Source organism: Aptenodytes patagonicus, chromosome 1 (assembly GCF_965638725.1).
Source record: "Aptenodytes patagonicus chromosome 1, bAptPat1.pri.cur, whole genome shotgun sequence".
Taxonomy (NCBI): domain Eukaryota; kingdom Metazoa; phylum Chordata; class Aves; order Sphenisciformes; family Spheniscidae; genus Aptenodytes; species Aptenodytes patagonicus.
The window spans coordinates 75,761,105-75,775,421 of record NC_134949.1 but is presented as its reverse complement, the minus strand read 5'-3'; the positions used below and the strand labels follow the sequence as shown (position 1 = coordinate 75,775,421).

Sequence of the window (14,317 nt, the reverse complement as noted above, 5' to 3'; positions counted from 1 at the left end):
CACCATGCTGGTGTGCCAGGAACCTTGAACCTCCACCCTAACCCTCCTCACAGGATTTTGTAACTGACTTTCAGCTTATAGGTCAAGGGTTCACTTAGGACAGTGTGCAGAATCGTGCTGGCAATAATGTACCTCACATGAAAATATCCTGTGAATGCCTGCAGCAGTATTCCTGGGATTGATGGACTGGACTCAAGTCAGTGAGCGTAAAGCCATGGTCTTGGCTTAAGTATTTCTCCTTCAAATCACCTGCGAACCCAGGTATGCATACATGCAAATTGCTCTTCTCCAAAACATATCTAGACTAGCTCTGCCAACTGTCACCAGCCCCAAATGCCCATGGTTTGCAGAAGTGTCTTAAGAGAGCCTTTAAAAAAAATAAATTAAAAAAGAAGAAAAAAAAGACACCATCTCCACACTGGAAAGAACTATTTCTTTCTGCATTTGGGATTCACAGTTATATTACAAAAGTCCAGATTCACAAGGCTGTTAGATGTCATACACTGACTCATTTCAGCCGGAAAGACACCAGTGCTTTCATTTATCTTGCCTTTGCCTCCCACTACAGACTACCCCTTTAGCCACCACACATAAAACAGTCACCTCAGGTTGGTAGCTATTGGCCAGCAGACAATCAGCAGCACAGGTTTAATTGTCAAATTTCTCCCTAAAAACTCTGAAAAAGCATCAAGCTCTGTTGATCAAGAAGAAAAAAACAGCCTGAATTCTTGATCTGAGCAACAGCAAGTTAAACAGTACTTCACCTGCACGTCCAGCATCACAGTGGTGATCCTGATGCATCCTGATGTAAGAAAACCACTACCGTGTTATTGTCCCAACGTCCAAAATGTCATTTGGAAGCCAATGCCTGCCTCATGGGAGCCATTCAGATGATAAAAGTTGTTCCAGAAGAGAACCACAGCCCTTCCCCTCCACGCCATATCAGGTTATAAGGACTCTAAATCAACCATGCCTGGCTACATAAGTCAATTCCGGAACTGTAATGCAGCAGATTTCTCATTAAATGTAAAGCTGGGCTTACACTGCCCCGTAAGCAAGAAGACATAAAAGATCTTTTGGAAGTCACTACATAATCCTCCTACAAGATTTGTAACCGTGCTACCCCTTCTTAATAGCTTCTGCAGTGGTGTAACCTTCCCTGACTTTCTTCAAGCCTGCAGACTCTGCTAAACCACGCTTCCACCCGTATTTAGGAATACCTGGAAGAAGAGGGGGGCTACATCTTTGCCGCAGGTGAAATACTTTCTGAACGTAATCTGATATCCTGCCACGCTCCAGTACAGTTTACATAAGCCATATCAAGAAACCCAACAACTGTATGAAAAACAGAAGTATGTAATATTTCATCAATTTCTACTCATTCTTCTGCCAGGTGGTAAGTGCCAGGCATGAAATGCAACCAAACCTAAGCCTCAGGTAAGCCAGTACTGGTATTAAGCCTATTTTAGAAGTACCTCATCAAAAAAGCTAACCACTGAATACAGCAAATTAATGTAATGCAATCTGATAACTCAATAATTCAAATATACAGTCACATATACAGTAAAAAGTCTATAAACTGAACAAGATGACTCTTAAAAATAAAATTCATAAATAACAAGAAAGGCTAACAGGTGGTCAGGATATAAAGGATAAAGCTTACTCAAGATTTAGACATTGACTTCCAAAGAAGCAAAGGTCTCATTGTACCTGTAGGTGGAAGTCTTGGTATATAAACGAGTTTACTGCCAGAAAAACCCCTGCATGGAGAAAGAACCTCCTTTTAGCATCTTATCAGTTATTTAAAGCTACAATAAAACAAACAAAACAAATCTAACTGTGTTGCCTTTGGCCAGACTAGAACCAACTCTTATTTCTGTTTTTATACCCTCAGCCAGGCAGCTCGATGCCCTGTAGTTACTCCTAGCCATCAGAAGTTCGCTCTTCCTCTAACTTCTCATTTGTGACCACTTCCTTTAATTGTTCTTCTGCTTACAACATTTCTTGCTTATAAAGCAGCAACTTTATGTTCCCATAAAGCAGACAAACATTGACTAAAAAGCCCGTAAAATTCCCAGGGCAGTAGTACAGCCTCTCTGGCCATCTTTGCCCGCGCTGCCCACTTCCTCTTTGGGTTCAGAACAGCCTTTTTCCTCTGTGCTTTACAACCCCACAGCATAACGTTTCTTTATCTGTAACTGTGACTCCTAGGTACCATCAAAAACGTTACTTGAGGTAGAAAATTTCAGTTATGCCGCTAATAAGTAGAAACGCGCACTAGTGTGCAGTGCTGCAAGATCCTCCCTGCCTCCGCTAGCAGAAGCCCTTCCACAGCGTCCCCTCCCTCCCTGGGACAGCACACCACCGCCACATCGCTCAGCCTTGCCCGTGTTTCCAGCCCTGCCGTGGCCTCTTCACGCTCAGCAGCTGCTCCATGTGCAAACTTGCATTTTACTGCAAGTACAATCAGTAACTGTACAGCCCTGGGTACCAATAGAAATGAGTAATAAGTGTGCTGTTTGAAGCGCTTTCCAAATACAAAATCACTCCAAGTTGCAACACCCTCATGGCTGAGTTATCCTCTTGAAAATACTCCATGTTCCTTCTGTCTTAGGTGGCTCCACAACAATCCCACAGGGTTTTATACTTTTTTTAGTACTGCTCAGTATCTGTAACAACGCAGAAGCTGGACCACATTTGCTCTTCCACACCCTCATATCCCCAAAATCCCAAACAGGTATGGGATTGATCTGTGGGGTTTTTTTAATGCCCAAGGGCATGAGGGTCTGTCTGGCAAAGGCACTGGTGTGTGCTTGCATCAGCTCTTGTGTTACCTAGGAAAGAGTGATTGACGCTCAGTCACTTCAGATTTGAAATAGAAATGCTGAGTTTCTTTGCCTGCGGGCCAAACTGACACTTTGCAGCCAGATCTAGCCCTTCCCTGCCTCTCTGTTATATTTGGAAAGGTCAGCGTCTATTTATGTATTTGCACCAACTGAGATAAAGCCAATTTGGCGCGTGTGTTATTGCAGATAAACTCCAGAAAATCAGGCTCACCAAAGACAGCCTGGCTAAACAGCCTGGCTGAAGACATTTTAGCAAGCCCAGAGAGACCAAAGCACACATCCAATGATCAACAGGGACAGAAAGCCACTCCTTGGTCTGTATTAACTCGCTTCCACAAGAGCATGTTGCCCATCCTCTAATTACTTACTTCAAACTATACATATTGTATCTCAGTCTTTTTAGCATAAATTTGATTTTCACCATCAGGCATGTTTGCATCTTGCCTATATGGAATAGTTTCAGATGGACTATAGCTTTTGCTTAACTGACCAGATAGAACAGATGATGCCCTATTCCAGCTTTCCTAACAGGCTGCACAAAATGGTCCAATTACACAGTTCTTAATCAGTCAGTATGCAATCAAAGTGAGGGTAGGGGTTTCACTTAACTAAATATGAAGCCAGATTTTTGACCTCAGTCACCCTGATGCCAATGGCTAGAGATTATCCAGGACTGAAGGGAAGACTCACGCTCCAAAAGAGTCTCTTTGGAGACCAATTTGTCCGGTCTCTACGGATAGTATTTCATATCCCAGTTTATGAAAGGCACTGTATGATACAATTGCTTGAATAATTCAGAAGATCTCTTTTTAATTGCATTCCTAACATGCAGATGTCACTTCACAAGATACAACTACCTCTTCGCCTTTTAGTATACAGTATGTTTTCCGTGTTTGCAATAATTAATGTTTATTACATTTTCATTTTGAATAAATGTAAGTAGCCCCAATCAAGAACATAGTTTGCATTACAGTATGCTGGGGGGGAAGGAAAAAAGAGAAAAAAAAGGAAGACAAGAAAAGGGACAGCACCAAGAAATTCCCTCAAATCCTAATTAAATACAACTCAAAAGAAGTCAGGGAGGTACTATTTTAGACAGTAGAATTAATGGAAGTAAATTTAAGAGTTGCTCAATAAATGTTAGGTCTGCAGGCACTTTATGCCTCTGCCCAAGACATCAAGAAAAAAAATCAGGACACATATGACAGCCAATATGTCAATGTATTTCTCCAAGCAGCTATTAATTACAGAGCTTTACTGGGAACAGAGTACTTCGGTAAGTTAGACTGGTAGCAAAAATTAACAGAGCGCTTCCAAAGTCAATAATTTCATGCCTCCTGGCAACACTGCAGTCCATCAAATCCTAGCCCCCTTCACTTCAGGTGGTTTCCCATTTTATACGCAATTTTTGGATCACCTGGGTCTAAAATCGGTCCAGACAACACATTGCGTTTGCCCTAAGCAAGTTAACATTGTCCTCTTAACGGGGTTCACATTCCTTATACAGCTGTAGCTTCACATTCCACCCTGCATCTGCGCAGCAGCCATGCTCCCACCTAACCCTTCCCAGTACTCGCTGCTCCGAGACCTCACCTTTTACTTGAATCAAACTGCCATTTCCTTCCTCAGGATGAGTGTGTTTTTCCTGTAATCCTCATCATGCAAAAAGGGGAAAAGCCTACAGACTCTACACCGAACTCCCTTTCCAAATCTGAATTATTTCCCTGAAATAATTACAAATTATTCTACCAGCTGCGGGCTCTAACTGTAAGATCAGGGAATTTGCTTTGACACAGCAGAAGTACCAGCATCAGAGAAGGACACAATAAAATCTCTGGCCAAATGATGAATGTTGTGAGCAACCAAGAAAAATTAAACAAGCTCCCAGAATCTAACAGGTACCCCGAATAAAAAACACAAATCACATAGCACAATCGTAAAATCATTCACTGGTACCCAATAACCCAGAAAATGTCAGAGAATGTCTCCATCTTACACTTAGAGAGATTAACTCTTTCCCTACTCTTGTCCCTATTAAGGACAAGAATTTAAACTCTACTTAATAATTTGAAAAATATTGCCTTTCTCCTGATCACAAGGTATCCAGAAACAGCTGCCAGCTTTCCCAAATTTATTTGCAGCTTGAAGCTATTTTCTTTGGATTTCTCAAACACCATTTGCGATGACTATTCATGAGAAGCTCATTGCAAGTAGCCATTCTTCTAGCTGACAGCATTTTGCAGGTGAAACTTTAGAAGGGATTTGAGCAGCTGGGGAATCATATTTTAGTAATTTGAAATAATTTACTGGTACCAAATGTGTCTAACTGCTTCAGGTGAAATACAATAAAACCAGAAAAATTTTCAATGAGATATTTTATTTTGTCAAATTAAAAAGTTGAAGCTTAACATTTGAAATTTATTTTGAAATATTCATTCCTCTATCCTCCAAAATAATACTTCACATGGCAGTGAAAAGTTCCATTTGATTTAACTATTTCTTTAATCTTTGGGGGGAAGTGGAAAGGAGACCTCAGAAATTCACCTCAGTTCTTCCTTGCTATAAGCTTTTACCAACAATCGACAAAAATAAATTATTTGCATAAACAGCTAAATGCTGGGGTAAGAGGTTTCTTCCCTCTAAAAAGATAGTCTGAAATTTGCTTTTGAAACTCTGAGGAACAAAAAGACAGGAAGGCATGCAAAATTATTTCAGAAAATGTTTGAAACTGGGGCTTGTTTTATTCTCCAACTCAAAAACAGATGAGTGTTAATTCACGTTTCTCTCACATGGCTTTGAGTTACATCCCAGCTGCTCCTGTGGTTACATCACATTTACTCATAGCATCTAAAAATTACTGCAGGAATATACGGAAGCCTGGTTTCTTCCATTCTAGTCAGACAGTAAAGGGTGGAAAATGCTAGTCATGCCTTCTGCCTCAATACAGCTCAACAGGACCAGAGTCGCATGGCTAAACTTCCAGGCTGAAGAGCAAGGAGGGTGTATGTCTCTGCCCTGTCAGGGACAGGACTCCTGAACACTCACCAACACACGGTTCCTTTTTCTGTGTAATAGTTGGACCACAATGGAGAGGAAATACATTACAAGTTATCCATGGCCTTTAGTGGCCAACCTGCCACTATTCAGAGATTTATCCAACCATGCCGCTGATCTCAACTGTGTAGGGTCACCTGCATCTCTGAACTCTCAAGCGCCCCCAGATACGTATTAAAATTACTGGCTAATATTGAAACTTCAAGTCTACATGAAAAACTTCAGAAAAGTGGTAGGTATGCAGTAGGAATAACCTCTCGTTATTAATGTTAAACTACACCTACAGTTATATGCAGAATCTACACTTTTTGTCTCCTAAGAGTGGGAAATAATGCTGTAGATCACAGCAAGTAATACAACAAAGCTGCTGTCAAGAAACGTCTGATTTTAATTGAAATGACACTCCATTATTCAACAGCTCCAGGCAATGCCACCATAGTACATGTTGGGAGATGAGATGTAGGTGGGATGCCTGCCCTCACTGCACACTAGGCCATCTTCTGTGATGAGCCACGTCCTGCCCCACGTCTTCTCCTGACCATCAGGTATTGACAATGAGCCACTAGCAGTTTCTCTCCAGGATGGGAAAGATGGTGTAGTCTGTGTAATATTTCATTTCTGTTTCAAAAAAAATTAATTCTAGAAATCGGGGCAAAATGACACTGAGAGAGGGAGAGTAAGAGGAGCCACTTCCAGCAGCTGGAATTGTTGGTTCATGCAAAACTCTGCAACTTCAAATTTTGTTCTCATAAACTGAAATGAAACACTGAATGACTATTTCTACATAAAGGCTTTTTTCTTTTGCAAATTTCTCCCTTGGCCAATCAAAAACTTAAAAGAGGAGGAAGAGTATCATCAAAGTCTGAGGGAAAAAAAAGCTAGCAATGAAGCTGATTAAAAAAACCCGTTGAAATATTACATTCAAAAAACAGTAAAATGAAATATCATAACACCACCACAACCTTTTAACCTTCTCACTTCAAAGAAAAATTGAAAAACCAATGAACTGATACTAAATTTATATTTTGATGAAATAGCATTTTTATTGGAAAAGCACTCCATCAGAAAATGTTGAACCAGCTGTAAGAACTTTATCTACAGATTACTCAGAAGAAAAAATATTCTATTTTGTATTGTTCACATTCAAAAATGTGACATTTTACATATTAAGTTCTGACATACTTACATTATTTCTGTATAAGTCTCCATTGATGCATAGTCAGCTTATTCTATGCCATAAAATATAGCAAGTTTCCTATTTAGTTTTGAGTTACTTTATTCTGTAAGTTAATAACTGGTTCAGGACTGAGAAATCTTCTACAAGCACAAAATGGCTTAAGCCCAGCAGATTGATGTGGATGGAGCCTTTTTTATTTATTCTGGAGGAAATATTTTTTCTATTATATCAACATAGCTGCGGCCCTTTACATTCCTGTTACATCCCCTGAGCATTTCAGAGTATTACCCATATTTTATGTGTGGTTTTAAGCTTCTGGATACTTTTGAAAGGAACCTTCATCTTCACAAAAATCGCTTGCCGGTTGCTAGCAAGCTAATAGACACCATTCTTCAAAGTAGAAGCCTGAAAAATTTAGGCGAGTATTTTTCTTGAAACAAAGAGAGAGGTAGAAAAATACTTCATTTAAGAATTTACTGCAAAAAAATCTTCCTAAGCTTTTAAGCCTAGCAGGATTTCATCTGATAAAGGTTTTCAAAATTTCTTCGGGCAAAATACATAGGAATAACACATCAAGTTAGAGGCAGTGGTACTTGCAAGAAAAGAGGGAGTAGTAGTAAGTAGCATGTGTCAGCAATGAATTGCCCGTCAATTCATTAAAGGAATAGCATTTCTGGCACCGGTCCTAGAGCTGCTTTCTAGCATTATATTAGGGTTGGCACATCACAAAAATTCACTTTCCACCACCACCCCTACAACAGCACCTAGCCATCCTCTTCGCAGCCTGCTTGGCAAGCCTAAGGGACACTGAAGTCCCAGCTCCTTAGCTCATGTTGCCCCTCAGCAGTTTGTCCCTCCAGGGCTGCCCGGATCCTCGCTCTCAATCTGGCCAGCTGATAAACTTTGAGGATCGGGTTTGGGAGCCTGGGAACCACTGAGGTTCCCGAGACCATGATTCCTCTCTAACCAGCATTTACCCCTCTGAAGGAGCCCATCCAGTACTCTGCTCTTTTCTGTGAGAGGAGGTAGGACACCACTGCAGCCAGGCACAGTGCTAGGTTTTAATCCAAAGAAAACCAAATCTGAAATCCCAAATCCATCACAAAATAGTGACCTTCCTGCGGCAGCCCAGGTAGGGCTTTTGTGAAACGTTGGAAAGGACGGACACATTTTGAGCAGTTGCTGCCAGTATCTGTGTAGTACAAAGTTCACAGCTCTGCCAAGGATTTCAGTTTTCTTCAATAAATGGTGCAATATTGTAGCAACAAATCATACTAATCATCATAAAAAAGATTTACAGCTGCTACTCTGTGACACACCATAAATTTTCTACCAGTCTCAAAGGCAGGGAGAGAAGTTCACTCCAGCCAGGCAGCCCCTTTCCAGCTGTACTGCAGGAAAAAACACTCGCCATGCACATTTCAGCATCTACTCGTTTGTTGAGCTTGCAGGGACACAGCAGCTGGGGAGCAGCCTGAGGGAGGCAGAGGTCCATTAACCGGTTCATTGCAGCAGGCACAGCCAAGTGACAAGACGGCAGACTGGCAGCCTAAACAAGACACAGCTGTAACGTTGCTCCTCCGGATGATGTCTTAACACAGAAAGTGGCTGTTCCCATCTCCTCTTCCCTACACTGCAGTTTCCCCTCACTCTTTCTCCACTAAAAGAAAGTCATTCAAAGTCAAAACTCTGTTGCTGAGATCTGGAAACTACTTTTAAAAATAAAAAAATAAAAAATAACCTTTTTGATGTTTTATTTGCAGGATGAGTTTAACAAGTAAGAACTCTGCTACATGCTTAACCGAAACAGCAACAAACGAAAAGCCCAGTGCGAATGACTCAACACTGACTGGGAGGCTTAATAAATACCTATGCTTTTAATTTGAGAAATTAAAGTAACATGTAAATCAATTAATATGTCCAGATGTTTGGCTTTCTTTAAATGTGTAGCCACATAAATATCTCTCCTTCCACATGCAAAATTCAATATAATAAACTCATTACTTAACATCAGTTCATATATTAAAAATACAAGAAGCCTGTATCAGTGTTACAAATTCCCAGCACCCAAAAACCCTGCACTTAACCCAAAACACCTTTGCTGAACAACAACAAACCAATTCTAATATTCAAAACACAGCAAGAATCGGCAAAGTCAAGCTGTCGGCTTCTGTTGTTGGGCTCACGTTGCTTGCCATCAATAAACTTCATTAACTTGGAAGCAACGTGGACACCTTCACACAAAGCACTGTCACATCTTAGCTAAACAGATCTGAACTGAAGCAATCCTAGATGAGGGATCGTGCTCCCAGTGAGCGTGATCACTGACTGAAATGCAGAAATCACCTTCTTAAAATAGCCAGAACTTAGCATTTTAAAAATCCAGACGGGTGGCCCAATCTCGTCCCTTATGTACATCCGCACACCTGAAAAGTGGCCAGGGAAATATTAACATGCATGCAAACATTTTATAATTTTCAGAACATAAACAGGAAAAAGCATAGGAGACTGTTTTCTATTGAGAAATGAAGATACAATTTCTTGACGAGCATTTAGCCTATTTATACTCATTTGTACCATGTTACCATTTAGTATATTAATACTTGAAGTGAAAAGTAAAAAAAGGTTACTAACCTGTGGGAAGAGAGAGTAAGTTGCATTGTCAATAGTGAAAGAATATAAAAATTCCCCGTCAAACCAGAGGTTCTTTCCCATCGGGGAGTTCAGCTTTGTCATAGCGAAGAGCTGCCCGGGGTCACAGCATTCTTCCAACAGCTTCCTAGTGAAGGCAACCAAAAGAGAAAGAGCCATATTAATTAGAGCCTTGGCATGCCTTCTCTAACGACCACCCCTTGCACCTGAGATCCTGCCGCTCTCAGATGCTCCAAAGCAAGCCATTCGTCTTCCCAGCCAGTGGATGAACATGGGTGACTTTTTTACTTACAGAAGGGCCAGAAAACCTGATTTTATTTCAGAAAATCTTAGAAATAAACAGTAAAAAATTTAAACCTCCACTCACTTTTGAGTGGCATAGAAACAGAACAAGATTCAGCAAAAGAAACTCCATCTTTCACAACCCATTCTAATGAATTAAAAAACTGGTCTCCAACACATACGGAAATCAGAGAAGCTCCATTGAAAATTAAATCCGAGGTATATGAAAATTCAGTACCAAACCTTACTCCTGAAGAGCAGGCCTCCTAAAACCCCACAGTTACATAACTTAAGTACAGAAAAATTTGGCATCTCTCTCCAGTTACTAAATATCCTTGTGCTACATTCACAGCAGTATTAGAGCCTGCCTTCTAACTGAAGTCCAACTTGAGTCATCTCAGTATGATTGAGATACATATATATATAGTGGATATTATACTTCTTGTTTCCTTGCCGAAACTGCATATCCTCTTCCACGTTCATTTCCCCAAAATACTTATTACTCAGCTTGAGTAGAAATTTGAGAGCTGGTGAGGTGGTTGAAGGTTGTATTGAGCAGTAATTCTGTATCACAGCAAACTCAGCAATTAATATCCTAAAGTACAGAATGATGAAAAGCTCTAGACATCTGCAAGGCAGAAATATCCTATCTTTGCGAAGCCTGCATGGGAGTAGCTCTCCATAGGAAGGGTGACGCTCATACTAGTTTTTATATGTGTCATGGTTTAACCTCAGTCAGCAACTAAGCACCACGCAGCCGCTTGCTCACTCCCCCCCGCCCCGGTGGGATGGGGGAGAGAATTGGAAGAGCACAAGTGAGAAAAACTCGTGGGTTGAGATAAAAACCGTTTAATAATTGAAATAAAATTATGATAATAATAATATGATAGTAATAATAATACACAAAGCAAGTGATGCACAGTACAATTGCTCACCACCCGCTGACCGATGCCCAGCCAGTCCCCGAGCAGCGGCCCCCCCGGCCAGCTTTCCCCAGTTTATGTACTGAGCATGACGTCACATGGTATGGAATGTCCCTTTGGCCAGTTTGGCTGTGCCCCCTCCCAGCTTCTTGTGCACCTCCAGCCTTCTCGGTCGGTAGAGCATGGAAAACTAAAAAGTCCTTGACTAGTGTAAGCATTACCTAGCAACAACTAAAACATCGGTGTGTTATCAACTTTGTTCTCATCCTAAATCCAAAACACAGCACTGTACCAGCTACTAGGAAGGAAATTAACTCTGTCCCTGCCGAAACCAGGACAATATGTAATAATGTAAAATATACATTGCAGAATTATGCCATTACAGTATCTTATTATATTATTATATATATTTCTCATTTATTTTAAAGGGAATCCTAAAGAGACTGACGTCATTTCCAGTGGCTGCATAAGAGTTGCAAGTGGCAGGCAGAAAAACACCAGTTATTAGTGACTACTAAAATGCTTGATATAGCTGTCCTCCTCTGTGAAAGAGAAGATTTAAAACCATGAAGTCATTCACAGAAATGTTTAAATTTTTTTTGCATTTTTTAAAGCTTTACAGCTACTTTTCTTCTCTAAAAATTTATATTAAAAAAATCAGTATTTCCCCCTATCAAAAATTGATTTTGCCATAAGTTAATAGTTTTCTGCAACCATGTGAATACTATTTTCCATACATACTTCAACTGAAAATTTGATGAAAACCGTAGAGTGGATTTGTTGTAATCTTAGCAGAAGAGGATACAGCTTGAAAATGTTGCATGGCAAACAGAAAACCTAGGGGTGTCAGTGCTCTTCGTCAGCTTTCCCTGCTGGGGAAGTTCAGCGATTTGCTCTGGTTCAGCTCCACCCCCACCGATACCCCAGGCCCCTGGGACAGTTCCTCGCGTGGAGGAAGGCTCGCAGGGGACAGCAAGGATGCAAGTGCAGGGAAGCTGGGTTGAGGGCAGGAGATCCGCTCCTCTCCTAAAACAGGTACCTCAGAGTAGCCTTTGCACACGACATGCAGGCAGATTAAACTGTTAAAAGGAAGCAAATTACATTAGGTAACTGGATACCACATCTTGTTTTAAGTCAAGAGTCAGCTTCTATGAAGAGCCGCAAGGTAAGCTCTCCCCCTGTAACAGGCTGAGCAGCCCCTCTGTCCCCACAAGCAGCCAAAGAGGTGAGTGATTTTTACGAAGACTCAGTCAGAAGCTTATGACAGGGTGCTTCATGGCTCCAAATTTCAATATTTCGTCCATTTGACCCCACAGTGCTTGCACTGCAGAGCATGAGGCTCCATCACATATGCAGACCTTACATTGCGAGGGTACAGGGCTCACGACCACAGAGCGTGCCGCTGCTCAGACTGAAGTGCTATGAGCACTAACTTGTTTCTGTGTGTTTTCTCCATACACACCTGCACTCCTCCATCTGTATAAATAAGTATTTCAGAAAAGATGTAAATCACCATGCTCGGGTGCGTAAGTGAACCCCAAATTAATGAAGTCTAGGACAAAACTGTGTCCAGTTCTAGACCCCACAATTCAAGAAAGACACAAACTGGAGAGGGTCCAAAGGAGAGCCACGACGATGATCAAACGGCTGGAAAACCTGCCCTATGAGGAAGGACTTAAGAAGTAGGTCTTTTCTCCCTGGAGAAGACAAGACTCAGGGGGGACCTCATCACAGTTTTCCAGTACTTGAAGGGCAGTTACAAAGAGGATGGAGGCTCTCTCTTCACAAGGAGCCACATGGAGAAGACAAGGGGCAACAGGTACAAGTTGCACTGGGAGAGGTTTCATTCTGATATAAGAATTTTTACGGTGAGAACAATCATTCCCTGGAACAACTTCCCCAGGGATGTGGTGGAGTCCCCATCGCTGGAGGTTTTCAAGACGCAACTGGACAAGGTGCTGGGTAATCTCATCTAGGCTCCATTTCCCACGGAAGGTTGGACCAGGTGATCATTCGAGATCCCTTCCCACCTCAGCAGTTCTGTGATTCTGGAACTGGTTTCCCTTAGACTGCCCGTTGCAGAGCTGGTTTGTCTCCCTCTGAGCAGAACAGAGCAATGTGTTAGCCAGAGCAGCAATTTCCATTCCTAGAAACACCAGTGGGTCTACCTATACCCACCACAGAAAGGCTTCACATCATCCTCCCGCTGACGCCCAAATAAAGCCTTCATCACAGAACTGTGAAAATCAAACTAGAGGAAATTTGAAATCTCTTGACAAATAACCTTTGCAAAACAGTTTAAGACAGGCATGGAATATTGTTCCAAATAAAAGACTTGAGAGTGGAGATTTTTCTGGCTGTCCACAAACTCCAGTTTGCAGCCTTTGGAAAATTATTTCTCTCCCTGTCAAATGCAAAGAAAATAATTCTTGCCCATCTTTCCCCTCCTTTTCTTTATATTTTCTATCCCCACAGCAACTTTTTCAAGAAAGCAGAAGGTAATCCAAGATCAGCTGGACTCCCAACTCTACATATAGTCATTTGTTATACAACTGTATAACAAAATTAAAATTTCCCAGTGAAATCCTGCAACTCAGACCTTCTCTGGAAGTCTGGTCTGAGTAAGAAGCACAAAAATAACAGATAACTCAGTGGAAAAGTATCTAGGGAATGTTTTATATTAATGAATCTTTCCTTAGCCAGGGTAAACTGATGAGCTACAACAGCTCTTTGTACGATTCCCCCCTCCCCCCCATCTATTAGACTAGATATATATACCTACTCTTTCCCCTCCCCAAAAATGCATTCTTCAGGTTCCCATTGAATCCTTCCTTAATAAACCTATCATGAAAAGCAGGAGGTGCCTCCTGGAAGGTCCACAGATAGGCAGGTCACTAGTTCAAGTATGCATCTGTATGTATTAGCACAAAAATCTTTGCACTCACATGTGCTTTCTGTCAGAAAAGAATAATTATTAAAAGTCTCACATTATTCAGTCTCTCTTTCTGATTCAAATCCCAAAATTACAAAGTGAGAAAAGCTCCATAGGAAAACATGCATTAAAAAGCAGAACGGATTCAAAGGCGAACCTAAAGCAGGGTACTTTGCAGGATGAGGGAGCCTGAACTGGTTTGCTGAGCTTCATTAAAATTTACAGCTAAAATGTTATGATAGAATTTGCAAAACTGCAGCAGCTTTTAGCCAAGGATTTCAATTCACTGCAAGCATTCCTTCACTCGCAGGACATAAGTAATATACCTTTGACTCAAAGTTACCTCCAATTTAGAGGAGACCTGTGTATGAGAGGAATTAAACAACTTGAATATTGGTATTGAGAAGGCACTGGGGGCCCTCAGATCTGAGACCACTTAAGGGACAAATCC

General features: G+C 41.2%; 1 protein-coding gene across 1 annotated transcript in view; it reads right to left on the bottom strand.

Moving 5' to 3' along the window:
• The window catches only part of ST8SIA1 (ST8 alpha-N-acetyl-neuraminide alpha-2,8-sialyltransferase 1), a 130,704-nt gene that overhangs the window by 91,216 nt on the left and 25,171 nt on the right, over window positions 1-14,317 (bottom strand). Inside the window, exon 2 of the mRNA XM_076343192.1 lies at window positions 9,712-9,856. Coding sequence (XP_076199307.1) covers window positions 9,712-9,856 — 145 coding nt within the window. The remainder of the gene's footprint in view (window positions 1-9,711; window positions 9,857-14,317) is intronic.